This window comes from Trachurus japonicus, chromosome 6 (assembly GCF_045865225.1).
Source record: "Trachurus japonicus isolate A0001 chromosome 6, Traja_1.0".
NCBI lineage: Eukaryota > Metazoa > Chordata > Actinopteri > Carangiformes > Carangidae > Trachurus > Trachurus japonicus.
Window position 1 is genome coordinate 37,846,681 of NC_140912.1, and position 14,396 is coordinate 37,861,076.

Sequence of the window (14,396 nt, forward strand, 5' to 3'; positions counted from 1 at the left end):
CACACACACACACACACATACACACACACACACACACACACACACACACACACACACACACACACACACACACACACACACACACATACATACACACACACACACATACACACACACACACACACACACACACAGAGGATAACTGATGAGGTCATTAGTAAGGAGGTTTGGCCCAGTGAGGCTGCCTTAGCTCCTGTTGTCTTTGTTTATTCATCTCTTCCTTCAATGTGACAGAAGCGTTTTAACTTTTTCACTCCCGTGTTACTTTAACTCTTAAAGGGATAGTTCACCCTAGAATGATATTTCGCTCATTATCTACTCACCCTCATGTTGACTAAGGGCTGGAAGAAGTTTCAGATTCCTCCGTGGCTTCTCTGAGTTACAGGGGGTCTTAGCGTAGCAGTGCATTTCAAGGCAACGGTTGTAAAGGGACACCAGAGCTCTTCGTAAAAAAAACACACACAAAAAAACATCCAAATACCTCCATGATGCTCGTATGTAATGTCCGTCTTGTGCTGAAGCCCCAAATTGCGTAATTGTCCCGAAAAAAATTAAATAAGTCCACATTCCAAGCATGTTTGTAGCATTAGCTCTGTGTCTGTTGTCCGGTCTTCCGCTGCCAGCGCGCATGCGCAACCAGACTGAGACTCGAGTCGGTCTCAGTCAGGTCTCAGTGCGAACCTTGCGCATGCGCGCTGGCAGCGGAAGACCGGACAACAGACACAGAGCTAATGCTACAAACATGCTTGGAATGTGGACTTATTTAATTTTTTTCGGGACAATTACGCAATTTGGGGCTTCAGCACAAGACGGACATTACATACGAGCATCATGGAGGTATTTGGATGTTTTTTTGTGTGTGTTTTTTTACGAAGAGCTCTGGTGTCCCTTTACAACCGTTGCCTTGAAATGCACTGCTACGCTAAGACCCCCTGTAACTCAGAGAAGGGACGGAGGACTCTGAGACTTCTTCCAGCCCTTAGTCAACATGAGGGTGAGTAGATAATGAGCGAAATATCATTCTAGGGTGAACTATCCCTTTAAAGACATGAAATGTTATTATGATAACAAACTAATAAGTCATTGTTTTTTTATTTTAATGGCAACATTTGGTAAGCGTTTAATGTACAGGCCGTTAATTGAGCAGTAAAGTCAAGAAATAGTCAATAAATAACGTTCAATTTCATAGTAGCCTAATGTCATGTTTTTCATAAAGACAAAAGATTAGGCTACACATTTTTTGTGAAAGGCCAGATTTTTTCTCCACCAGGTCCTTGCAATTGACCGTTATTTCTTGACTATTTCTTTACATTATCACGTGATTAATGGTCTGTAAATTAAAAGATTACAGCAAATTCGTTATTCACAAGTTCTCAACCCTCATTTCCTCTTTTTTTTGTGGTAGAAATCAACTCCATTATCAATTTGCTTGGCTCAATTAACTAATAAGAAATGTAGTATTTTTTTTAGAACATTATAAGAATAATTTTGATGAAATCCCTTTAAAAAAATGTGTGTGTGAATATCGAGCGTAGCGTTAGTAACATGCGCTTCAACTGGGAGCAGCAAAGTCTGGTAGCTCTGAGTTTTTGAGTTTTTACTCAACATTTGCTTTATTTTTGTTGTGTTTTTTGTTATCTACTGATGGATGCTTCTCTGGGGAGAAGAGATTCTTCAGAGATGAGCTTCTTTCATTGAAAATGGACAGATCTGGAGGACACCATCCTGTCCTCAGATGATCTGAAGAGGTGCTTTTGTGGTGGTTGTTGTGCTGCTGCTGGTGCAAAGTTAAAGGCTTGGAGGTGGAGATGTCCTATCAGTCCTTTCTGAGGTCAGTCATCATTGGAAATATCAACTCTCTGCCCAACAAGAGTGATGAAGAGTTGGAGATATTGGTGAAGACTCAGAAAGTAGACATTTATTTTATTTTTTCGAATCATAACAACACTTGTGTACATCCCACCTAATGGCAACTGCTTAAGTTCCATCTGAAGTTCTCCATGAAGTTGTTGCTAGGATACAGACTAAACATCCTGAGGCACTAGAGCACTGAAGAAGGAGGCAATTCTGGACGGCCTGGATCATCCACTTCATGGCACCTTGACTGACCAGGAAAGCAGCGGTGGTGGACGGCTCCTCTCTCCTTGCTGCAAGATGGAGGAATATAGTAGTGGGGCAGATAAGCAAAATGATTTGGCCCCTCCACCAATGATCCTGATCCACCCAGCTGCCTCTTCACCATCGGTCCTGCTCCACCCGGCGGCCCTGCTCCACCCGGCGGTTCCTGCTCCATCCGGCGGTTCCCGGCGGTTCCTGCTCCACCCGGCGGCCCTGCTCCACCCGGCGGCCCTGCTCCACCCGGCGGTTCCTGCTCCATCCGGCGGTTCCTGCTCCACCCGGCGGTTCCTGCTCCACCCGGCGGTTCCTGCTCCACCCGGCGGTTCCTGCTCCATCCGGCGGCCCTGCTCCACCCGGCGGTTCCTGCTCCACCCGGCGGTTCCTGCTCCACCCGGCGGTTCCTGCTCCATCCGGCGGCCCTGCTCCATCCGGCGGCCCTGCTCCATCCGGCGACCCTGCTCCATCTTTCTTTCTTTTTTGTGTCATTGTCGTGTGAGCTACTACACTAATATGAATTTCCCTCCTCGGGATGAATAAAGTATTCTCTACTCTACCAATCGCTGCTTTGTTCGGATGAATTCGGCGCTACTCAAGCTAGCCGTTGTGACCAACGCACTTCCGGTTACTTTCACAAAATAAAACACCCGTTGCCCTTTACATACAGAAAACCATGACGATAGAATTTGTTTTTTTACTTTGAAACAGGAAGCTAACCTACCCTCGATGTAGCTAGCTTGAACCAAAATAAAGCGTCTTTGCTTGAACCCTCCGTTTTGACCGATCTCGTCCCGTTAGCGGCATTTGACCGCTCAAGATGCCTTACCGGAGAGTTTTGTCAGCTCTGAGAGGAAGATCGGCCCGCCGGTTTCCCTTTAGAGTTGCTGAAGAGTTTCTCTGATGACTTTAGGTGGAGGCAGGCTAACACTACCCATACACTTCCAGTGTTTGAGCTAAGCTAATTAGCGACTTTAGGTGGAGGCAGGCTAACACTACCCATACACTTCCAGTGTTTGAGCTAAGCTAATTAGCGACTTTAGGTGGAGGCAGGCTAACACTACCCATACACTTCCAGTGTTTGAGCTAAGCTAATTAGCGACTTTAGGTGGAGGCAGGCTAACACTACCCATACACTTCCAGTGTTTGAGCTAAGCTAATTAGCGACTTTAGGTGGAGGCAGGCTAACACTACCCATACACTTCCAGTGTTTGAGCTAAGCTAATTAGCGACTTTAGGTGGAGGCAGGCTAACACTACCCATACACTTCCAGCGTTTGAGCTAAGCTAATTAGCGACTTTAGGTGGGAGGCAGGCTAACAGTACCTATACACTTCCAGTGTTTGAGCTAAGCTAATTACGGCGATACGGCTCTATCTCCATGGTTACTGCACACACAGTGGAAAGGATGGTGTCTATCTGCTGGTCATGGACTCGGGAGTGAGGCAAGACACAAATTTTTTTTTTTTTTTTTCCTCAGGGCCGGTGGGCGTGGCCAGTGGGCGTGGCCTGTGTGGGATGAGCCAGCTGGGCTGTAGCGGTAGCCGCAGGCTGCTGGCGGCCGCCATGAAGCCGTCCGTCTCCCTGTGGCTCCTCCTGCTGCTGGGAGCTGGATCTCTGCTGCTGCTGCTGCACCTGCAGGAGCTGCCCCACACCGGACAGAACCAGAACCACGACCGGGACCGGGACCGGGACCGGGACCAGAGCCACAGTCCAGGTCAGTTTCTCTGAACTCAGGATAGAAAAGCATTCAGGCTGTCTGGTCTTCATGTCCAGCTCTGATTGGTCGACTATATCTGATCTTTGTGATCATGTCGTATCAGAACTGACCCAGATCTGGTTTCTGTGTTTACACCTGAAACAACTGAAGCTGAAGAAGAAATAATAGAGCTGGTGTAACGGATGTGCACTCACTCCACCCATAAAGGACGTGCTAACCAACTCACCAAGTGGTTGTCAACCTCTTGGCGAAGAGGTTAGCATCGTGGCCTCCGGTGCGGGAGGTCGTGGGATCGAACCCCACCTAGGGCCGTGAGAAACACAACGCAGAGGGCCAGATATGACATCGGCTACACTGGGAATCTGTGGGAGTCTCACAATTTGATTTGATTCTGATTCTTAGTGTGAATTCCAATTCCTTTCTTTAGCCTCAGTCTCAAAAGTGCTCGTACTGTCCTGATTCTCAGGATGTGAAGTTGAGGGACAAGTTCAAGGAAAGGCAATTTTATTAGTATAGCCCGTTTTTTACCAACAGTTTGTCTCAAAGGGCTTTACATCCCATCATAACAACATCCTCTGTCCTTAGACCCTCACATCCACTGAGGAAAAACTCCATGGAAAACCCTTTTAACAGGGAAAACCAGGAGAAAGCTCAGGGAATAGCCCTTAACACCTGGTTTGGAGGGCTGCTGAGATTAAAGAGTTGAGCTTGAGGGTTCAGACAGGAACTGGAATTCACCCTGAGGGTCTCGATTCGATTCAGAATCGATTCTCGTGTGCACATGTTCATAGATGTGCATCAGCTGTTCAGACTACAGACGACAGACGTATTGATCTATATCTGATCTATAACTGGTTTATATCTGGTTTATTTCCTCCTGTAACGGAGCCTGGATCTGATCCGATCAACATCTGGTTCCATGAGTTTCTTTCCCATTCAGAGTCTGAACTGGGGCGACTGGACTCAGAGTTTGAGACCAACTGGTTTCTGTCCTGACCTCTGACCTTTGACCTGCTCACGTGTCCCGATGCTCTCAGCTGATTGGCCGATGGTCTGTCTGCTGTGATGCGACGCTGCAACGAGTCCAGACAGGTTCAAACCCTCCGAGGAACTCGTCCCTCGTCCTCTCAGGACACTGCATGGGGCTATTTTCAGCTGCTGCTGCCCCCCGGGGGGCCGCCGGGGGGTAAGGGGGTGTGTGTGTGTGTGTGTGTGTGTGTGTGTGTGTGTGTTGTCATCTGATCCTTCAGTGTGAGCGATGACTCAGCAGAGCCTCAGAGCAGACGGGCAGGTTTTCAAAATAAGAGCGTCCACCTCAAACAGCAGCACAGACTAATACACACACACACACACACACACACACACACACACACACACACACACACACACACACACATACACACACACAGAGATCAGGTGTCTGATTGGTCGGAGCGTCGTGTCTGGCTCCGCCCTCATTGATCAGGTATCAGGTATCAGTCAAACTGATCGATCATGATGATTGTTGCTCTGCAGCCGATCAATGAGTCTGTGTGTGTGTGTGCGTGTGTGTGTGTGTGTGTGTGTGTGTGTGTGTGTGTGTGTCTCAGTCCAATCCACTTTAAGGTTTTTATTTATTTATTTTACTTCATTTCGTCAGTAGATTTCTCCTAAACTCACCAGGAGTTAGTCTGAGCCGTGTCATGTCAGGTGTCGTTGTAAAGCTCTCTCTCTGCTGAACAATGATGTCATTTCCTTTGTATCATAGCAACAAATCCTAAAAGTAGGATTGACAATAACAATCTCTGTAGTTTTACAGTCCAAGTCTTTAAAGGCCGTTTCCTCAGAGTTTTTCAGGCTCTGAGCAGCAGTATTCCTCCTGAGTGAGTTGGTTAGTTTCCAGATAAACAGGAGGTTTGGGGGGGGGGTCCAAGTAATTTGACATATTTGAACATTTAAAAAACGTAATGCAATAGTTACTTACTTATAATCTAGTAATTCCGTTTTTGGGGAAAGTAACTAGAAAAAGAAAGCATTTCCTGATGGAAATGCATGTGAATGCTGAAAGCAGCTGAACGCCATTGTTGAAGCAGTGCTGAATTAGCTGTTGAAAAGGCTGATGATGCTATAGCTATATAAAGTATATGAACGGCTTTAACATGGCTAAAAGAAACGTTAGAAAGGCAGAACAACATGGAGTTAAAACTGTAGATTTAAGTGCAACAGTAATAGAGTTTGAAGAGTTGAAGTCTGCTGCAATACAGTGGAAACATGACAGCTGAAGAAAGCTGATGAACCGATGCTAACAGAGCTGAAGCAACAGGCAACAGGCGACCTGACAGTAGATCTAAAGTCTACTATCTCTGTAGTTTTACAGTCCAAGTCTTTAAAGGGCGTTTCCTCAGAAAGAGTTTTTCAGACTCAGACTCCTCTCTAGAAATCTCCACTTCAGCAGCTTCCAGACACCAAACCTTCCACTTTGATCCCTTTCTATATTCTGAAGGTTTTTACAGAGGGGATTGTTGATATATCATTCACAGCCTCATTTATACAACATTTTATTACTAAAAACATGGAGACATTAGATGTTTTAAAGGGCTGGTGACAGTATTTTCTCATTTACAGAGTGATAAAAAGAGATATCCACAATCCTCCTCTGGAAAAACTAAAGACTCTAATATGTCAACAAGATAAAACAAAGCAGCTTTATCCATTGTTCAGATTTATGTTCTGGAAATATATGCAAATTAGCGCATATTTAATTAGACATAGCCTCATTTACATATTTAAACATAACATTTGACAAAACTTATAATACAAAGAATAACTGTCTTACTGTGATGAACTGGTGAAGTTTCATGGTGATGCTGTGACCTCATGGCGCCGTGGTGATGATGATGTCATGGTCTGGTGCTCGTTAGCCGAGGGTCGTCGACCTGAGACGGAGGAGAGCGATGCTGTCGCCATGACGACACGCCAGCGAGAGGTCACTGTGGAAATGACATCACACGTCACACGACCTGACTGAACTCAGTTTATGATGCTCAATAAAACCCTGAACAGCTCAGTGTGTGTGTGTGTGTGTGTGTCACAGTGTGTGTGTGTGTGTGTGTGTGTGTGTGTGTGTGTGTGTGTAGGTGTGTGTGTAGGTGTGTGTGTGTGTGTGTGTGTGTGTGTATTATTCATGGTCTTGTGTGTTATTCATGCAGCTGTGCAGAGTTCACTGTGATGACGAGCGACATGAAGCTGCAGACTGATGAATAAAACAGGAGAGAGAGAGTGTGTGTCTGTGTGTGTGTGTGTGTGTGTGTGTGTGTGTGTGTGTGTGTGTGTGTATCTGTGTGTGTGTTAATGTGTGTTAATGTGTGTGTGTGTTAATGTGTGTGTGTGGTGGTTCTGGACCTGTGGATCAGAATCAGAGTCTCAGCTTGTTGCTGTTTAACTAGTTTGAACAAAGTCCCAAACTGACAAATGTCCTGATTCTTTACTTTAGTTTAGTCGTCTGTCATTATTATAACATTATTGTTAGAGCCATTTTGTATATTACACATAAGGTGATACATAATTTAGATTTGTTGGATTTATCCTTTATATACCGTATTTGAGGTTATAAGAGTGCCTATTAGTTAGTAACAACTGCTCTCTTCTTATTGGCCGAGATGTGCGTAACGTGATGTGTGCGTAATTCGGTTCAGTTATGATTATGGAGGCGAGGAGAGCACACTGCTAATTGTGCTAATGATTATTGCCTGATTTTGGATTGCTACACAGTTTTTTATTATTTGTTGTAACTTGAAGAAAGGTTTCAATAAATAAACCCTCGTGAGAAAGAAGAACTGTGGAGTTTTTGTGGCAGAAGACACGCGTCAACTACATGCTTGCGCTCCATAATTTTAGTGTGTGTTTAAAAAGTAAAAAGAGACGGAGCCACACTTACAATTATATATTATATATATTATATTGTTTTAGAGGGAAATTCATGCAAAACCGCTGATGCACGTTGCCTTCAGGGACAGTTTTTCATCAACAGTCTCTGTATTTCCCTCTAAAACAACTCTGTGTGGTAACGTTGTGTTATTATCTCATAGCGTGGTGAATGTGCAGCTCACAACTTGTCCACCAGAGCGTTGTGGAGTTGTTGGATTGTGTATTTGATGACTTTGATGATGAGGGAAACCAAGAAATCCCATAATGAGCCTCTGTAGCGTAGCTCTGAGCAGCTCACGGCTCTGCTCCGCCGTTCTAAAAACAGCTTGCACCGACAATTAAAGGTAACGAACCTACTGCTATGACTATAGGGGATTATGGTGATGGGCCAGTTTGACTAAATGTTGAACTATCCCTTTAACACAAACCTCTAGCTTGTAGATGAGCAGCAGTCTGCCCCCCCCCCCCCCCCCCTCCTCTTTAATCTGCTCTGAACTGAAGAGTTGAATATTTGTCACAGTTTAATCTGTGGAGTTTAAATCCTGCTGCCATGGAAACAAAACCCCCAGCAGGTTAAATCCCCCGTGACGACACTTTGTTTTGTATTATTCATTTATGTACAGTATGTATTTTTTTTTCCTTACTTCCTTATATTTACTGTTTAATCTCTTCCTTTTCTACTTATTTTTCATCATTGTTGAATTATTTTCCTATGTTATTGTCTTTAAACTGTAACAAATTTGATCTTTGAATATGTAGGAGAGGTTTTCATAGAAGCCCTCCTGGGTTTCATACCTCATCACCATCACCATCCCAGTCATGTTGTTTTTTATATGATATTGTTTGTATAAACAATATCATATAAAAATTGTAATAAACAAACAAAAAAAAAAATCTGAACATTAATCACCATGGTGATGGTGCTGGTGCAGGCAGGGCCGTTGCTAGGAATTCTGGGCCCCCTTAAAGAATACTAAAGTGGGCCCCTCCCCCTAACTTTTCCAGTTTTTTTTTTCTTAGACTACGTATGTATTATCATTTTTTATTTAGCCTTCTTTGTTTTGATGCTAATGCAGCATTACACTGCAAAAACTCAAGTATCTTAGCAAGAATATTTGTCTTATTTCTAGTCAAAACAAATCTCATTCTACTTAAAATAAGACTCATCACATAAAAAGCAGCTTGTTTTTAGACACTTTTTACTTCTTTCAAGCAGATTTTCACTTGAAATAAGTAGAAAAATCTGATAGTGGAGCAAGTTTTTCTTCCTTATTACAAGCACAAAAAAACGTTGCTTTCACTGGCAGATTTTTCTACTTATTTCAAGTGAAAATTAGTTTGAAACAAGTGAAAATGATCTAAAAACAAGTTCATCTTTAGGTGATGAGTCTTATTTTAAGTGGAAAGAGATTAGTTTTGACTAGAAATGAGACATTTGGACAAGAAATAAGACAAATATTCTTGGAAAGATGTAGAGTTTTTACAGTGTACTATGAGTATTAGTCAGGGTCTTACGCAGAATAAATCAGTCATACAAAGATTAGACTACTGGGGTTTTTTATGGGCCCCACTGGGCGCTGGGCCCCTAGAGTTACCATCACCTTTCTCCCCTAGACAACGGCCCTGGCTGCAGGTGAGAGTGGGCGTCGGCCTTGTGTAGGTGAGATGATGTCAGAGTGACATCATCGGTTCAGGTGGTGGTGTGACCATGTGACTGTGTGTGTGTGTGTGTGTGTGTGTGTGTGATGGGAGTGGTGCATGCTGGGTAATAATAAATAACCAGGAGCTGCTGCTGCGCTCACCTTCAGTGTCAGGAAGCTGAGAGGCCATCTGGACACACACACACACACACACACACACACACAACTATACACTCACACACACACACACACACACACACACACACACACACACACACACACACAAACACAAACACACACACACACACCCCAGAGAGAGTGTGTGCGTGTTTGATCACGACTTTGTTTTATGTGACCGTATGAAAATGTGTTACAGTCATTTGTGTTTCCTTTCAGTGTGTGTGTGTGTGTGTGTGTGTGTGTCTGTGTGTGTGTGTATAGTTGTGTGTGTGTGTGTGTCTATTTCTGCTGCCAGAGTTTGTTGGAGCATCGTTCGCCTCCTGTTGAGTCGAGAGCTGTCAGCAGTGTGTGTTTACTTTGTCTGCTCCGACAACACACACACACACACTGACACACACACACACACACACACACACACACACACACACACACACACACACACACACACACACACACACAGACACACACACAGGAAGCAGGTTTCCTTTCAGAATAAGACGACCTCTCACAGTCAGGTCAGTAACTGAAGCTCACTGGGTCCCTCGTCGTCAGGGCAACAGTGAACGGACAGGGAGGACAGGTGTGTGCAAACAGGAAGTGTGTGAGTGTGTGTGTGTAGGTAAACACACCTGTGCAGGTGTGTTTACCTACACACACACACACACACACACCACAGAGACAGAGAGACATGATCAGACATGTTGATGAGCCTGTTATAACCTGTGTGTGTGTGTGTGTGTGTGTGTGTGTGTGTGTGTGTGTGTGTGTGTTCCTTGCAGGTCTAAGTGTGTTGATCGCCCCCCGGTGGCCGGTGGAGAGGGTGAGTCTGCTGCTCCAACACACACACACACACACACAGTGACACCTAGAGGACACACACAGCATCACACACACACAGCATCACACACAGACAACTAGAGCTGCCACAATTAATTAATTAATCCAACAATAATCGACTATTAAATGAATCGTCAACTATTCTGATAATCTAATAATCAGTTTGAGTCGTTTTTAAAGAAAAAAAAGCTCCAGATTCTCTGATTTCAGCTTCTTCAATGTGAATATTTCTGCTTTCTTGTTGTTTAAGTTGTTTATTATCAGCAGGATAAACCCCTTGAGTTGTCGCAATTCGTTTTCGAGGGGGTCCTGCGCTCCTCACATCAACATAAAACACAACAACACAACACATCACAGTACAATGAAAGGATACAGAACAATACAATAAAAAAAAAAAAAAAAAAACAAGACAAAGACAAAATCTGGACAGACATACAAAAATCAATCAGACAAGTTGCAACCGAGTTTGCACGGGTATTTAGCGAAATGTGGTGACAGATTCAATGAAAGCATGAACAAGTAGGCTAGTTTCAAGATGTGAAGACAGGGCATGATTAAAGCAATTAATTAATTCTTTGTTCCTTTATGACAATAAACTGAGTCTCTCTTTGGTTTGTGGACAAAACAAGACGTGAGGACGATGTCGTCTGGTGGTTTGAGAAACACTGGTTGATGTTTTTAGACATTTTATTGACCAGACAACTAATCGATTAATGGTTTAAATAATCAACAGATTAATCAATAATGAAAATAATGGTTAGTTGCAGCTCTGGTTTAAAGGGCCATTGTGTAACTTCTCCTGTTATCTAATCATGAAAACCGATTATTTGGTTCTTCAGTCTGTTTTTCATTAATCAGTAACCCCCCCCCATGAACAAAGTGACGTGTTCCTTTCAGCTCTGAATTAATACAGTTCGTTTTCATAGCTTTTTTATTTTTAATGTCTTTTATTGTAGTTGCATATTGGAGAATTTCTTGTGTGAAATGATCCAGGCTGGGTTTTGATTCTGTCCGTTTTTTTTTGTGGATATGAAAGTTGGCCATAAGTAGCTACTACCAGTTGTATAAAGAATGTTGTGTCTTTGTCCAAAAAAAAATAAAAAGTCCTTTTCTTGTAGAGTGATGACTTGCACTTGGACCGAGTCTCTGAGGCGGCGGTCGGGGGCGGAGCCGTGAGGTCAGAGGTGGGCGTGACCAAACGCCACAGGAAGCTGCTGAAGAGCAGCGCGGCGCCCCCCGGTGGCGGCGGCGAGGAGCAGCAGCAGCAGCAGCTGGCCCGGACGCAGGCGTCCCGCCGCCGCCGGCTCAGCGCCGTCTGCTCCAAGTACCAGCCAGGGGGCGCCACCGAGCAGCCGGTGACGCGGCGCCAGGTGTCCCGGGTCTACGTGGAGGACCGGTCACGTCTGCTGTACTGCGAGGTAACGAGACAAGACGACTCGAGGTGCTTCACATGGTAGCAAGATTATTTAACCCTAAAGAAGGAAGGAAGGAAGGAAGGAAGGAAGGGAAAAATGAAGGAAAGAAAAATGGAGGGAAGGAACAGATTAGGTCAAGGAAGGAAGGAAGGAAGAGGAAAAGGATTGTGGAAAGAAGGAAGGATGGAGGAAGGAAGGAAGGAAGGAAGGAAGGAAGGAACTAACGAACGAACGAAGGAAGGAAGGGGGAAAGGATTTTGGAAAGAAGGAAGGGAGAAAGGAAGGAAAGAAGGAAGGATGGAGGAAGGAAGGAAGGAAGGAAGGAAGGGGAAAAGGATTGTGGAAAGAAGGAAGGGAGAAAGGAAGGAAAGAAAAGTGGAGGGAAGGAACAGATTAGGTCAAGGAAGGAAGCGGAAGGAAGGAAGGAAGAGGAAAAGGATTTTGGAAAGAAGGAAGGGAGAAAGGAAGGAAAGAAGGAAGGATGGAGGAAGGAAGGGGAAAAGGATTGTGGAAAGAAGGAAGGGAGAAAGGAAGGAAGGAAGGAAGGAAGGGAGAAAGGAAGGAAGGAAGGAAGGAAGGAAGGAAGGAAGGAAGGAAGGAAGGAAGGAAGGAAGAGGAAAAGGATTTTGGAAAGAAGGAAGGGAGAAAGGAAGGAAAGAAGGAAGGATGGAGGAAGGAAGGGGAAAAGGATTGTGGAAAGAAGGAAGGGAGAAAGGAAGGAAAGAAGGAAGGAAGGAAGGAAGGAAGGAAGGAAGGAAGGAAGGAAGGAAGGAAGGAAGGAAGGAAGGAAGGAAGGAAGAGGAAAAGGATTTTGGAAAGAAGGAAGGGAGAAAGGAAGGAAAGAAGGAAGGATGGAGGAAGGAAGGGGAAAAGGATTGTGGAAAGAAGGAAGGGAGAAAGGAAGGAAAGAAGGAAGGAAGGAAGGAAGGAAGGAAGGAAGGAAGGAAGGAAGGAAGGAAGAGGAAAAGGATTGTGGAAAGGAGGAAGGGAGAAAGGAAAGAAAGAAGGAAGGATGGAGGAAGGATGGAGGAAGGGAACAGATGCTAGTAGCTGACTTTGTCCTGGTCTTCCTGTGTTTGTCCGAGGTTCCGAAGGCCGGCTGCTCCAACTGGAAGCGCGTCCTGATGGTCCTGGGCGGCGCGGCCTCGTCGCCCGCGGCGATCCCCCACGACGCGGCGCACTACGCCAACCGGCTGCGGCGGCTGGACGGCTACGACGGCGCCGGCGTGGCCGCGCGGCTGCGCTCCTACACCAAGGTGCTGTTCGTGCGCGAGCCGTTCGAGCGCCTGGTCTCGGCCTTCAGGGACAAGTTCGAGAGCCCCAACTCCTACTACCACCCGGTGTTCGGCCGGCCCATCATCTCCCGTTACCGCGCCAACGCCACGCGCGCGGCGCTGCGCTCCGGCGCCGGCGTGACGTTCCGGGAGTTCGTGCAGTACCTGCTGGACGTGCGGCGGCCGGTGGGGCTGGACATCCACTGGGAGCCCGTCAGCCAGCTGTGCCATCCCTGCCGGCTGCGCTACGACTTCATCGGGAAGTTCGAGCGGCTGGAGGAGGAGGCCAACTTCCTGCTGCGCCGCGCGGGCGCCCCCGGCAACCTGACCTTCCCCCGCTTCAAGGACCGAAACCCGCGCGCCGAGCGGACGTCCAGCGCCATCACGCGCTCCTACTTCTCCCAGCTCAACGCCACCGAGCGCCAGAAGGCCTTCGACTTCTACTACATGGACTACCTGATGTTCGACTACGACAAGCCCTTCAGCGACCTGCACTGACCCCTGACCTCTGACCTGCACTGACCTGCACTGACCTTGACCTCTGACCCCTGACCGTGACCCTGGCTGTGTCTGAAATCCCCCCTACTCACTATATAGTGACCACGCCATTTTGTAGTGGTGTCTGAATGTTTAGTGATTATTAATGTTCACTGACTGAATCTCCTTGTTGTTTACATTCTACTTCCGGGTAGTAAACCAGCTGTAATGTGAATGAGATCAATAGTAACGAACCAGAGTTTAGCTATATATCATATTTTTCAGGCCCTATCACCGTTTAGACAAATCTGAAATGATTGAAGAAACATTACTATTTCTGTGTGTGTGTTTTGTGTTGCTATGTGTTGTATTTATTCAGTTTGGGGGAATCACAGTGTCTAGAAAGCATCAGTGACTCAGCTAACAGGGACAGCTAACGGCAGCTAAGCTAACGGCGGTAGCTAAGCTAACAGCGGTAGCTAAGCTAACAGCAGCAGCTAAGCTAACAGCAGGACGTCAGCTGTTAAAACCCTCCCGTTGTGGGACACGACATGAAACTACTCCAGTTAGCTCAGTCATGTTGGAACTCAGATATCCGCTGGAGAAAATATTTTTTCATGGAGCGTTTATTGAGTCACTGAGTTATTAAAGTTAAACAGGTAGCTAACCGTTAGCCTTGCTAATCTATGATAACCATGACTAATTACAAAAACATGCACACAGAAATAGTAATGTTTGTCCAATCATTGGTTTTATAAACTTTACAAACATCAGATTAGTCTAAACGGTGATATAGTAACGTGAAAAATTTGATATATATAGTGAAACTCTCGTCC

At 45.5% G+C, this 14,396-nt stretch overlaps 1 protein-coding gene across 1 annotated transcript; it reads left to right on the top strand.

Annotated features, from left to right (window-relative positions):
• The first annotated feature begins 3,596 nt into the window (after positions 1-3,596).
• LOC146986655 (carbohydrate sulfotransferase 8-like) lies at positions 3,597-13,831 on the top strand. Its single transcript, XM_085780521.1, has 4 exons — positions 3,597-3,794; positions 10,303-10,377; positions 11,513-11,812; positions 12,895-13,831. Exons 1-4 carry the CDS (start codon positions 3,630-3,632, stop codon positions 13,579-13,581), a joined length of 1,227 nt encoding a protein of 408 aa, XP_085636647.1. The 5' UTR covers positions 3,597-3,629; the 3' UTR covers positions 13,582-13,831.
• The last annotated feature ends 565 nt before the right edge of the window (positions 13,832-14,396 follow it).